The 15206-nt window shown below is 40.6% G+C and overlaps 1 protein-coding gene across 2 annotated transcripts in view; it reads left to right on the top strand.

Annotated features, from left to right (window-relative positions):
• The first annotated feature begins 2456 nt into the window (after positions 1 to 2456).
• The window catches only part of LOC137273683 (GTPase-activating Rap/Ran-GAP domain-like protein 3), a 105399-nt gene continuing 92649 nt past the window's right edge, over positions 2457 to 15206 (top strand). For both annotated transcript variants that reach the window (XM_067806480.1, XM_067806479.1), the window contains exon 1: positions 2457 to 3227. In XM_067806480.1, the coding sequence (XP_067662581.1) occupies positions 2980 to 3227 (248 nt within the window). In that variant the 5' untranslated portion in view covers positions 2457 to 2979. The remainder of the gene's footprint in view (positions 3228 to 15206) is intronic.

Here is a 15206-nt window from a genome sequence, read left to right as displayed (position 1 = left end):
AGACTCTGTCTTCGCTAGGCAAAGCTCCGGTTTAAATACAAAGGCTGACGCCCGGGGACTATTTACAAGCCAGTGCACTCTGTCTTTAGGATCGAACCGATATTATCACAATACATAATAATTCTCTTTGTGTCATTTAGTGGACAAAAGATTTATTGAAATTTATACTTTTGGGCCAAAATGTCTTTTTGAAAACGCGACACGTTCATCATTTATAACGTTCATGTGAGTATTGTTTACAGATGATGCTCGAGGGGGATGGGGATGGGGATGGGGATGGGGATGGGGGAGGGGGTGGGGATAGGGCGGAGACACTGGTTATACACTTATTGCACTACATACGTGCATGATGGAGGCCACTGAGTACAGCCAGTAAGCACGACATCGTGTTATCAATTGTCGGCCATACTTCGGCTCTTCCGGTTCAACTAAGGATGCAGGTCTTATGTTGTTACGGCAAGCGTGAATGCGTTCAATGTGGTGTACGTGAGTAACTTATGTTATGTGTCACTGGTTTTCGTCTCATTCAGCAGCATGTCATATGTGTCATAAAGGGTAAAACGGAGATGGCTTTAGATCATGAACCCATCGGGTGGGACTGGGTTTCGCCGTCAGTCACTTAGCTACTCCCTCTAAGGAACGCGCGACCGATTTAAAGACAGAATAAATATCCTTTTTAGGACGAGTAAACATAAGTTGTTTTAAGTCTCAATAAAACCCAAAATGAAACCCAACCTTCTATTCTTATTTTCGTCTTAATGTCGTTTCTTTATGTGCTGTCATATCACATCATTCTTAGAAATAGTCATAAACACAAATAAATACATTTATGTGGAAATGATATCAACACTAATCATGAAATGCCCCAATGTTATTGTTCCCGGTTTGCTTGAAAGCTGTTTAGGAAACATGTAAACATTTGTTTATATTTACGTGGTTTATTTACGAGATGAGACTATGTCCAAACATTTTAATGTCACCATCTGCCATACATTGGTCTTGTCCAGTAGAAGATGAACAGGCTTTGCACGAAAACATCTGCGGATCATTCTGTGTTTCTCACAAATGGATTATGCAATGTACGTTAACAACTGGACACGTAACACCACATTTACTACATTTTACTTCGAGTTCTTTTAGTAATCGCTCGATCTCTGTCAATATATTGGCCATATATTCGTCTGAGTTAATGTACCTTTATATAATATCAGTAATCCTATATGGACATTGAGAATAATCATTGCCTCGTGGGGCTATCAGTACTAACTGACGCCAGGTGTGATTCTGCAGTTCTGATCCTTAAGGCTGGATGAGGTCGCTTAATTGGACAGGATCCCTCAATGGTGTGGCTTCATAAACTGGTGTCGCCTGCGGTAATCTAGATTGCTTATTCGCCTATCGGTGTCAAATGGGGTTGTGAGTTCGGACGTGAATATCAGCTAACTGCATTACGGATAGAACGTGTGTGCTGTGTCATGGAAGAATCAACTCTTCAGACCTGGAACAGAAATTTGGTCTGACATCTCTCGGGTTGAGAAACGCTGGCCTCGCTCCCGAGCACGTGGTCGATAAACACACTACTTCAGACGCACGTGAAGGCGCGGAAATGCCATGCGTGGTTCTCCGCTCGCTCGTGGCCTCATTATGGCGTTAATATAGGTCCACTCATCTATGGGAAAGTGTCGTCTGCTCCGATAGTAAAGTCGTCATTTTTGCCGCCTGTGTTCGGAGCTGGTCGAAATCATCGGAGGACATTTGGAGTGCCTGACCTTGTAATCACACTAATTATCTGGGATTTTATAACAGTAGCCCCGGTACAAACTACACTGCGGACCTCGAAATCGAAGATTTCATTTGTGGAATGGGAGTTAGCATGTAATCATTACTTGATTGAGGGATACTGTGGCGTATGCCAGTGTTTCGAAGCAGACTATCAGAGGCATTGAACAGACAAATACAACGCAACTGGCCTCTCCAGATATCCCTTGTTGACGCGCCTAATCGCTCGGACCAAAAGCGTCAGTTCTGTGGAAGATCTGTTAAGTCAACGCTATTCAGATGGCTGTTGCTCAAACTACTCACGTATTTACATACATTGATCTTCCGTGCAGTCCGTACACCCAGGGTCATTTGTGATGTTTCCTGGTGGCTGTTGTGCAGTGAGTTGTCCGACCTCAGAGGAGTCCAGGTGAATGGACAATTGACTGATAATGCCTTATCATATGTGAAGAGTATCTGAAACCATGTTATTGTGGAATCATGCTGAGATACCCTCATGGTCACTTCCAGTGTTTGCATATGGGGTTGAGAAAGTAATTTGTTATCATTGACACTGCAGCTTTTCCAGGACTGGTGGATGTGTCGTGCATTGACGTCATACACGGATATCAAAACATGGTTCCGTCAATACCTAACTGTATACCAGCGTTCTCCACACCATACATTGGATACAGGGACACACTCTGTATACAGATGCCTCACCAGCCTGATTACCTTACAGAGGTCAGATATTAAGAATATATTCGTGCAGTCCATGTCTTGGAAGACTGACCAATGCGAGTATTCGTGAATTGTGTACACCTACGCATGATTTCCACCTGTCTTAGCTGAGTATTCATATTTCAACATCTACTCCTGTACTGAGAATTTCTGATTTGTTCAGATCTCACAAGAAAGGTGTTTCCATATAAAAGTGATGTACACTGAATACTTACTGCTTCTTCTGACGTGTCTTACATAGACGGTGACAAAAGGTGAGCGCTGATACTACTCCCGCTACACACATATTGTTCTTTCCTTGAGTAACCCTTCTCAGTCCCCAGCACTGATCGGCGTTCAGTACTATTTAGCACTAAGACATACTTCTAAAGGACTGATATTGAAGTCACAGGTTACACTGTCGCGACAGCAGTTGTACAGTTACCGGAGAACCGTTTCCTTCCTTAAACTCACATTTATTAAATCTCCCGTACAGCCAGTATGTTTCGACGGTCTTACAGCCCAAGTGGAAGATCAATTATGGAGACGGAATTCGACACGGAGGATACTGAAACAAACGTTGAAAGTGTAAAGGCCAATCTTGGCGTTCTCCGACGCGCGTTTTCATCCATTAGAAAGAAGAAGAAAAAGCAAACTGATGTTGCCACAGGGTCTTTGAGAATAAGCGTCCACCAACCCGACACCCCTCCCAGATCGGGCGTGTCAAGAGAATCAGCCTATTTCTGCAGGTAAGGCTTTGTTAGTGTCAGTGGGGCGAGTGTATACCACGATTTTAAACTGGATATATCTTCATGTTTATGACAAGCAGGTCTACATGGAGTTTACGGAACGAGTTGACACTGTCACTAGGACTACATGTAGTGTATGGAGCGACACTGTCAGTAAAACTGTATGTAGTTCATGTCGCTGTAGAACTGCATGTATTTCATGTAGCGATTTGACACTGTCAGCAGAGCTGTATGTAGTTTATGTCGCGAGCTGGAACTGTCAACAGAACTGTATGTAGTGAGTTGAGACTGTCAGTCTGGCTATGTGTAGTTTATATAGGGAGTTGAAACTGTCAGTTGGATTACATGTAGTGTATGGAGCGAGTTGACACTGTCCGTTGAAATAAATGTAGTGTATGTGGCGAGTCGAGACTGTCTATCGGACTGTATGTAGTTCATGTAGCGAGTTGAAACTGTCATTTGAACTATATGTGATGTATTTATCGGTTTGAAACAGAAGTCTATATAGTGTATGTAGCCAGTTGACACTGCCAGTGGAAATATAGGTGATTTAGGTGGTGAGACTGTGAATAGTACTACTATATATATATGTAGTGGATGGAGAGTGGCAGTAGAGCTGCTTCTTATTACTACTGATGACATCGCCTTGAATCCATTGAATCTGGATTAAAGGGGTAGATGTTCAGAACAGTAGATGTTCTGAAAAGTCAGCTGTCCGCCCTAGAATTGTCCAGTCTAACAGGTTTCACCCTCCACTCTGCTGATACAGCAGAGGATGGTTGTATTCACAATATTCCGCAGTAGATTATGGTGGATAACGAGAATGTAATGTAATGTAATGTAATGTAATGTAATGTAATGTAATGTAATGTAATGTAATGTAATGAAATGCAATGTAATGATGTTGCTTCGGGGGTGGTTTGAATGAAAAAAAATACTCGACAGCATTATCCTCATTAATAACATATCAATTAAACACAAGTGATGCAGGTGGTTTCACTTTAGGCAAGTGAGTTTGTTCAAACTGTTCAGTCTGCACAAAATGGGTATCCGGTAGGATAAAGCCATGTGACTATTAACCTTCTAGCAAGTCACAGACAGCTAGGGGTATCCGCGTCAATAATAATCAGATTCTGATTATGTACAGCGTTCAGTGAGCAACTAGTCAGGGGGATAATAGGCGCTATATACATGAATTATTAATATAATTATTAAATATTATGATGCATATCTATCAATCAGCTGATCACCGTAGTCGCTTAAGCACAGGAAGTATACAGCCACCTACACTTGTCTGAAGCAACTAAATGAACCGCGACTTCTTGCAAAGCGAGTGACTGCACATAACGAGCCTGTTGGTGTTCATAGTATCATCCACTGGTTTACTCACCCAGTCTGTGTCATTTACATGTCATGATATGGATGTTCTGTTTATGACTGTTTGGGTACAAAGTAAAGATAGCCTCTCAGATCGATACCATGCCATTCAACGACTGCAGACTGCAGCTGACGTTGACTTGGCAGCTGACGTTGACGCGTAGTGCAAGGCACAGTTGAGGAATGAACAACTGTTTTGATACAATTAAGAGAACCTACATTATCTTTTAATGATTTCAACGGGGATTAATGGCAATTCCCGATTCTCATTTATAATTCCATATTTCAGTATAAATGTTTTATACCAGGAATAACGGAGATCGTTACAATATTCTTAGGAAGCTGACGTGACACTTACATCTGATACTGACAGATTGGTAATATTTCATATTTGTCTATTTTCACTGATTTAGTAATGCCTCTGCCCTTGCTGAACTACTAATTTTAAAATCCCATGGAATTTCCACATGATAGTTTATAAAACTGCACCATACCTATAGAACAGACTGTGTACAGAATTCAAGGATACATGTGGAAGAATGGATCGGTATTAATTTATTACATGGAAATGCTGACCTTTTCTGAACGCTTTTCACTTGGGATTTATTTCAGGGTATTATGAATATTTTATGAACTAAGTATGAAAGATAGATATCGATGTCTCAAGTTTCCCCCGAAACAAATTCATATTAGCATAAACACAGATTGCGTTGAAAAACTTAATAGATGGCTGAAAATACGAAGGTATTTCGAAGGCTATTTAAAAAAGAATTCCACGTGAAAATTATGCATTAAACGTCTGAATGGGTTTTAAGGAAACATTGTAACACGGTTCTAATATTGTTAGTGGATAAATATAATAAATTAAAGATAAATGATAGCAGGATTAAAATGTACTGTAGATATTCAGTGCCCTTGATATCCTTCACGAGGTATTTGTTTAATCTGCAATCCTGCTTGGGTTCCCTCAATTCCAGGCCGTGTCCGGGATATATCCCAGAAACATCTGTCACACTTAAATATGTGTTGTCTTCAACAGAGCTATAACTCTTACAATGAATGTCGTCGTCCATGATTACGAGATAATGAATTATTCAAGCGGGAGTCTACAACATAATGTTCACAATCAGCAGGACAATGTGGCTATTATGGTGTTTACTTTTATACAGAGACTCTGATTCTGCAAACCCCGCTCACACTTTGATACTGTGACCATGTTAATTTGCCGGGAGGTATTATTTATTTCGTTTTTTTCCCGGCAGATATTAGAAAATTAGTGCTTCAAGTAGTCCACTCGTCTCATTCCAAAACCATTTCGCTTTATATTCCTGACTTACTTACAAATGGTGTATGTGTCCAAAAATGACCAGCGTTCACATAGAAATATACATGTTAACAGGGACGGTACATTTTGAACGTTTACTGGCTAAAGCGTTCGCTCGTTCCACAAGAAAGACGGGGTTCGTTTATCAGTATATTTGAAGGTCTGGTACCTGAAGCCCATATTTGGTGTTTCTGGTTGTGATATTAGTCGAATATTAATGAAAAGGATTAAAACCTCATTCACACACTCATGCCAATAGAATCATCTCCAACTTTATTGCTGAAAGACATATTTCAAGGAAAAACAGTCATGCAACATTGGGCAGATACACATGTCCAACACTTATACCGCCCTTTAAGCATCATGGCGACTGGACGCCTACCTCTCTGATAAAAACGTTTTAGATCCCTGAACGCTCATAAGCAGCATTAAATTCAGTTCATACGAAAACACATGTTTATTTTCAGTTTCCGATTTCTCAGGAAAACAACATCAAGCAATCTTTTTCAAGAAAGTTATTACCTTTGACCATATTTTTTACATTTCTCATTTGGTATACAAACTGCGGGTTACACCAAAACAGTGGTTGTTGGACGAAAATGTTCAAGTTTTTAGATTGGCCCAGCTACATTCGAGATCTTTACCCTACTGGGGACCCATGAAGGGCTGCTGAATAAACCAAAGAGACATTTTTAAGGATAAGAAGTGGTCGATAGTTGGGATATGCTGCTACACGATGTCCTACAAACTTTGGTCCGCAGTGCACCCAGGCGCATTCAGTCGTGTATTGCAGGGCATGGAGGTCTCACAGAGTACTGAAGATACACTTAGACTGTAACAGAATCATATCTCATAATAAACTGACGAGCAAAGAAGGTGCACAGGTGTTATTGTTGCTGAAAGCCCAAACTTTCATTCTAACTAGTAAAATTATCGAAGAACACTGATTGTATAGAACGCAACCATCATGTTTCATTTGTGAAATGCAAGCAAAAAACATTGTTCGTGTCTTGCACGGATTTTGGCAAAAGTGTGATCATTGTCCTATGCACGAGCAATTTCCGTACAGAGGGTATCAAACCAGTTTGTCATGAAGACTGAACGATCACTTGATCACTCGACTCAACGAGGACGGGCCGCGGGATTATCACAAAAAGGGGTTTTTCCCACAGCCATGTAGCAAGGACATTGAGTTGCACAAGACGGACCACAGTCAGGCTGTTTGACCGTTTCAATATGACAGGCCAGACATGTAGTCCACCCGGAACTGGATGTCCGGTCACAACACCCAAAGAGGATCGCTATCTGCGGGTTCTTTATCTACACAACTGGATGTTGAAAGTGACGTCATCAGGAACCGTCATTGGCTCGTCGCATGAGCCGATTCACAGTGACATGACGACTTCGTGCTGCTGGCATGTGGGCCACCGACCACTTCGTCGAATGCCCTTGACCCTCCAGCATCGTAGGAACCTTCGGTAGAACTCATAACTACATCTCTCTTGAAATGTCATTTTGCTGATAAAACACCTGTACTGCGCGAAGCGTGCTTCAATACACATATTCCATTTCATCAAAAGATTTTTGTTATTTTCATCTTCCTGGAAGAAGCACAACCCGTGTACTTTCTTTTGCTCGTCAGTTTATTTATTTAAGTAAAACTTGCATTAGGTATTTGCCGAAACACCTTTCTCAGTAATTTCTGGGAATACTATGCCTCCTTTGAATATATATTCTTAACCAATATCACCGAATCACGGAAATACTCCATAAGTTGAAAGCTATGAATAACGCTTGTCAACTGAAGACAAAAGACATGTATGAAAAGCGACCTGCAGTATTCAGTCTTTCCTTGCGTTTATTCTATTGCATGAAAGGAAATGAAGTCCTTCCTGACCTGAAACAGTAGGTCCCTCCATTCATATTGATCAAAATACATAACAGCCCAACCGTCCCTCCATCCCCGAGAAAGCAATCTTCTTTGGTACGACTTAGCCATTGTGTTGTTTTCGCACACTGACGTATTTCCTTGATAACTTAAGTCCCTTCGATCCTTTTCGTAAGGAGCCAGAATACATAGTGACGATGTCCGCAGTGTTTTGTTTATGACCACTCTGACGCCGATACAAACGGACGCCTACTTGAATACAGGATAAAAGTTTCTTTGAACCCAAACAAGAGTGAACGATTGCAAATTACCAACATATTATCAAAGATGTTAGTATTCCACAAATACTAACCGTGTTATTTTTAGCCTTGATGACACTCTTTGTACTGTTTTGGTCAGAGACGGATGAAAAGTAAAAACGCCGGTGGTCTAACAGAAGTGCACTGTATACTCATGAAAACAACAAAGACATCGTGGAATATAAATGTTATCAGCAAGTATAAAAGTAAAGATGAATGTCGACAAACATTGTGTGCAAGCATGTTAATGTCTGTAAATTAAGCGCCAAAAAACAACGGTGTTCAGTAAGTGAGCTGGATTTGATCCAAACAGACATGAACAGAATACTTTCCATTGTCATCTTTCAAAACTCCAGCTTGCGAAACTTCGAGCAGACGGTGCTGATAAGTCCCCACAAATCCAGGATTCGACCCAACCATCATTTGATTCTGCCACGCTTAGGGGACATAATTCCACAAAGCGTATCACAGCACATCAAACGAGAACGCCTGCGCGTTGAATATTGACTTAAAGTGGCCTGAATTTGTTAACGAAACGCGTTCCCGTCTGTTGATATACATGTAAACGGCATAAAGCTAAATTCTCTTACTCATTCATTTATATTTCCACATCTTGCAATACTTTAACTACGTTATGGTTCGGCATAAGTTAGATATAACATTCATAATTCTACATAAATGTCATATTTAGATATGTTTGTGGTGGCTACCAAGTTTATCTTACTTCGCTTATGTCACTTTACCCATACTTTGACAAAATCAAATTATTTGACTTCATGTTCAGAATGTTGTATTGAAAGGAACGCGGTCAGTGACGTTCAGTTTTCCAAGGCTGCCCCCACAGCGATAGGACTCCTAATCAAGTTATCCACCCCGAGGGTGATTAAAACCATTGTAATCCAATTTGTGGAGTAACTGAGGAGTCGGAGAATGTGCAAGTCAGTCGTCGAGTACTGGCGACACGGTGTTATGACGCACGGTGGTAGTCAGGGAGATTGTTTCTGTACCAGTTGTATTTTTATTTACAGATTGTTATTGAACCAAATAAGAAAATGACCTTCGGGAGGGAACGCGATGGAGTGTCTGCCTTGTTGCTGCGTTTTGTACAGATTAAGAAATATCATTAAATTTTGTTTAAAAAGTATCTTAAACTTACAATCACATCCTCAAATCCTTATCGTGACTGTTGAGGAACGAATGGGATGAGACATTGGTTCTTCAGGGTCTGCACCTTACGACACATACTGCAACAGTAGATTAATAGAACAGACAATGTGGATTATTACTATTAGATAAAGAGAATTATCAAAGCTTTCTGATTGCGGGTCATCGAATCCTGCCGATCCTGACTGAGTTAGCAAGTCGTGGACGGAAACATATCAATGGATCGTGCCTTTTGAAAAGAATATAACACATCAACATCACTATACAAGATATTGATTAATGACATCAGCGAATATGATCGATTTACCTTTCATATGAATAGTTACAATATCAGTCTTCATGACAGCAATTGCTGTTCAACAACCCCTAGATGAATATCACTCACACTCCACATCGATCGTCCTCGTACAGTGATGTCAGCGGCAATGTTTATATGATATGTTCAGTGAGCGAGAGGCACATATAACACGTGCACGTATAACTCGGAGGGTCTTATATTGTATTGACAAATATAATAATGTCTTCTCCTTAATCTGGAAATCATGCAAATAGGTTTGACATGCATATGGTTAAAAAATATCGTACTGTGATTAAGCAACAAGTCGATTGTTTGTCGATAGATTATTTTTTATTGCTTGTGTGTACCATGAAGCGCCATCTATTCCTGGGTGTAGAGTCGGAAGCGCAGTCATTCTGGTCAACCGTTGACCACACCGGCGAAATCAATGATGGAATGGTGGTGGACAATCAGGAGTCGCAAGGATTCGAGACATAGGACTGCCCCGGCTAACATAATCCCCCAGGGTTATAGGTATATTTCAGACTGACGAATGCATATCTATAGCTGATAGTTCCAAATTGGTTTGTGATTGATTGAGTGTTGTAGCCTCTCACGACCTGAACAGGCCTCTTGTGACCAGGTAGTACCCGGTTTCTTCAGCAGCAGACTTAATTGGGTTTTACGCCGCTTTTAGCAATATTCCAGCAACATCACAATGGGGAACACCAGAAATGAGCTTTACAAATCATACCCACGTGGGGAATCGAACCCGGGCCTTCGGCGTGAAGAGCAAACGATCTATCCACTGGGCTACCCCACTGCGTCTTCACCTGAAGGTGCCAATACTTACCTACTCAATGAAGAGATGGTAAGATTGACAATATTTGGTTTCATAACATAGTTACAGTGCATGTTCAAGGAGCGATCAGGGTAGAAAGAATGCAGAGGTGTAGAGGCGCAGGAGAGGGAAGGGCTTTGAGTTCATCCGCCGATGGCGTCAGTCGATCAAAATCTAAAACATATGCTTTACGCCTGCACGGAACAATAGTCCTTACAGCTGGGAACCAACCGTTGAAACAACCCCCGAGGGATCTTCAGCTCAGAAAAGGTCGATGATATTGAATGCACGACGTATATCGATTAAAGCGAATGCTGAATTATTATAAAGTCCCTAATTGGTTGTAATTGTCCATCAGCACTACCCCAATGCAATCATTCACTACTCATCCATGTAAGGAGAGATATTTTATGGATGACAGGTTCATCAGTCAGTCATGATGCGACCATGACGGTAAAGGTAGCCTCGTGGTTAAAGCGTTCGCTCGTCACGTCGAAGACCCGGGTTCGATTCCTCACACATGTCCAATGTGTGAAGCCCATTTCCGTTGTCCCTCACCGTGTTATTGATGGAAAATTGCTAAATGCGGCGTAAAACTGAAGGAAGAACACTAAGGTTTCTCGTATATTTCGGATTTCTTCACTGTCACTATTTAAAGGCAGTTCGATAACATGTTATTTTCTCACAGTAAATTGTACCTTATCCATTGATTAATCTGTGTTACTCTGCCATATGCCACTCTTAATCATGTATGTATTTTAGTTTTAAGAAACAATTTAGTGAATATCGATTGCTCTGAAACCTCTTTAAGACCCTTTTGTAAATTAGGGCAGCCTCAAACCAAATTGAAATCATTTTCCATCATCAAATTTTCAACATCGAAGCTTTTGAAAAAAAGTTTTGCATTTTGGTCTTCGTATTTACGGCAGAGAGAATGTAATGACGAGTATTGATCTTGAAGAATATAGTTACTTGAATCTAGCGCAATGAACGGCCATCTCCGCGTGTGACATTTATTGATATTGGAGGCATTTGCGTCACTCGTCAAGACGTTGGAATCAAAACCATCTTGACGGTCTTGTCAAGTTATCCTCGGAACTAATAGACTTAAAAAAGTGGATAATAACTGGCGCTGGTGACATCGTTAAGACATCAAGAACCTCCATAGGTACCTTTACCGCTTCTGAATGACAATTATCAGTTACAACGATCCTTAATGAGATCGTTTATGGCCGAAAACAATTTCAACCAGTTTCTTCTGCGCTCTGTAATATGCGGAGAAGGTGTACGTTTTTCTGTCATTTCGGGGGAAACTACTTTTGTAAAGTTAAAAAGGTCAGATTTTGCTGTACCCCTTTTATCTTATATGTATGTATGTTCTTTTAGGCATCGCTGACCATATTGGTAGTCATTGAACGAATGAGAAAGTATGGTTTTACACCGCGTTTAGCAATATTCTATCAACCAGAAATGGGAGACATCAGAAATGGGCTTTCAACATTATACCCTTGGTAGGAATGGAACCCAGGTCTTCAGCGTGACGAGCGAACACTACAACCATTAGGCTACACCACCACCACTCTGAGCGAATGAACAGAGTGATATGTCTTCCGGGTAACATTCGAATTTGTTTTTAACTTTCCACTGATATGAGTTTTTATATTTTGTAGAAAATTTGGCGATTGAAATTTCAGCAGTAGGTGCAGTGTAACAGGAAATAATAGACATTACGATTCTATATATATGACCGAAGATGGAACAAAACCGATAGCTAATGGGTGCTTAATTGCGTTTGATGTTGTGTGGACAATAAGCTGTCTATATTTGTTGTGTATTGATCACAGTAATCTCACTCAGCCCAGATCAGTAAATACATATTAACATGTCAACAAACACATATTAACAAGATGAGCGGCTCTGTGCGCATGAAGGGCAAATTACGCTCTGGGGTAGCGTGGAGGTTCAGTGGTGATCAATGGAACAATTGCCGCAAAATACGACGTACATAACCAAGGGCTTAATATAACTAATGTGGTCAATACGGCTGTGAACTCTTGCCCTGTTTATATAGAGTGCAGTCGTGAGGCTAGTTAGGGGTATTTATCAATCGATACTTTGTATTTGAGGTTTTGAAGCGAAGTTGAATCAATAACGAAGCGTAATTAATTATGATTCCCCGTGTCCATTGGCAATTCGGGATTAGGAGTTTACAATGGAAGGAAGCGGTCAGGCCAGGCGGCATGTCTGATTTCATGTCATTACTTATACCCCAAATCACTGGCTATTCTAATCCAGAGATTATTATTGACTGGTGGCACTGTTTTTGATGTTCCATGTTTGTACGTTTCACCGGTGTTGTTTCATCGTTATGTTAAATAGTTGACGTTTTATACCAGATACATATATACTGAACAGCAAAAGAAATATTCGAGAAAATGAAATCTCATGAAGCTACGGGTTCATGTTTATGTCTTCTGTTTAAGGCAAAATACCCAGCATTGCGTTTCTTTTGCTGTTCAGTATATATGTATTTGGTATAAGCCACAATAACTTGGTACGCCTAGTGGCTGCAAGAGTTGTATGCTTCTCATTCGATCAAGGGAATTAATATCAGTGCCTGGAACATGTACTAGTAATGTGGATATCGGCATCATTTCATTCGATAACGACGGCAAACACTAAGTATGCATGCATAGTATAGATCCTTATAATGTATTCCCCGAATGAGTGAGTGAGTGAGTGAATTTGGGCTTTACGTCGCTTTCAGCAATATTCCAGAAATAACACGACGGGTTCAACAGATACTGTACACTTTGTACCGATATTAAGTATCGAATCCGAAACTTCGGCGTGGCGAGCGAACGCCGTATCCTCTCACCTACGTTTACTCTCCCCACTCTTCCAAACAACGTATTGCCTTGGACCGGCCCGCTTGAATATGTATCTCACATTCATGAAATATATACTCAAACAGTTGTACATTTCTCATTTCTTTTTGACATCAGTTTTATTTCTGTCCTTGTCTAAATTATCAAAATTCACAATTAGAAATTACATCATAACATATGTCAATATAAATGTCCTATGTGCAAAACAAGGCGTTCACTTTGAGTCACGCTCGTGTGAGTACATGACTTAAATGTTAGGCGTGGACGAGCAGTGTGACGCTCTGTGTTCTCATCACGGCCTTGATCACCGCCACAAGCGGAAACACGTGACCTGGGGAAACAATTTCCCTCACAACTGTTAGATGAACGTTTAACAGATTGCAACAGCTATGGCAGGACGATGATGAAATTACGTTCAATAATACGGGAAAGATTAATAAGGTACGTATTGTTGCGTAATATGTCAAATGCATGGACGGGTTTTGAAAGATCATTCAATCTGCGACACTAGTTGTTGTGAAGGTTTTCAATTTTTTTCATGACAATACGAACAGTAATTGACAATGCATTTGAATCGATGTATTTAAGTGTTTATTTAAAATGCTCATTTCCTGCAAATGCAATTTGTGTTGAACTTCACGAGTAAGTGAGTTAGTTTTGACGCCTCCTTCAACAGTATGCAGATGAGACGTTGGTAATGCCCACAACCTCGTGCACGTTGACACGTAACCGATACGCTCTCAATGTTAGTACGTACATGTATGTGTAGCTGTTATTTGCGTTGAGAAAATCGCTTATGTAATCAACTTAAAATGCGCTGAAAAACGTTTATTTTGATGGAAATATAAGGATGACCTTTGCGACATGAACATTAGGACATCAGAAACGGTAATGTATGCGACATTTGTTGGGCTGAGATAATTTCAAGGTCACAGAGGAAATGTTATTGAGGAACACCCCTACATATCCCCATTCCGCGAATGTGGGCCGGAAGATCGGGGCTCACGCTATCATATACATTTATGACAACTGTGTTAACTGAAGAGTGAAATGGCATTCACAACATCCGTGGGCCTAAATTGTCAACCGATGGACATCTTATGCTTAGGCAATGTCACATTCTAAGAAGTATGTAACCTATTGCTCATCTACCGTCTTCCAATATGAATAAACGGGCAGTTGGTTTGGTTTCCAAGGGTTTTGATTATGTGAGTATGATTTTACGCCGCGTTTTGCAATATCGCATTAATATTATTATCAATATTGGCTTAGGGCACCAGATATGGGCTTCACACATGAACCCATGTGTGAATCAAACCGGGTTTGCTTAACCATTAAGCTATTGCCGAGGGAGGATTTAGCTGGTCGAGGTGGTTTACCACTTTCGTTGAACAAAACCATGAGCATAATCAGGATAAATTCTGGAACCCAGCGCCCGTTCGTTTGATGATGGCAGGACTGAAGGCACATTTCTGCACAGACATGTTGGCCGTGCCCTAGGTCCTCTTACAGATTTAACATTCTATTATACATGGGTTAAGAGTAATACCACTCCGAGCATCTGTTATGGAACGGATGTCAACGGGAAGCCACCAAGTCGGCTGAATCAGTTTAGCCTGTTCTTGTCTGGGTCGTTGTATTGACAACTGACAAGATCATACCACATTTTAAATGTTTTCTACAAATCTCCATAACCCATTTGAAAGTTAAGCAACATGGTTAAGTTGTGTCCGAACAGATGATCGGGGTTTCAGCTGTTTGTATTATTAATAGATCAACGTAGATAGGAACTGTTGAAAGAAAATCGAGTTTAAATTTATTTGCACTGAACACAAAGTAGAAAACAGAGAAAATAGTAGAAAGGAGTGAAAATAACAGAGAAAACAGTAGAACTGAGGGCAAATAACAGAGAAAGGAGTAG

This window comes from Haliotis asinina, chromosome 2 (assembly GCF_037392515.1).
Source record: "Haliotis asinina isolate JCU_RB_2024 chromosome 2, JCU_Hal_asi_v2, whole genome shotgun sequence".
Lineage (NCBI taxonomy): Eukaryota > Metazoa > Mollusca > Gastropoda > Lepetellida > Haliotidae > Haliotis > Haliotis asinina.
Note: the sequence above shows the minus strand (reverse complement) of the source record. Positions and strands in the feature narration are given on the sequence as shown.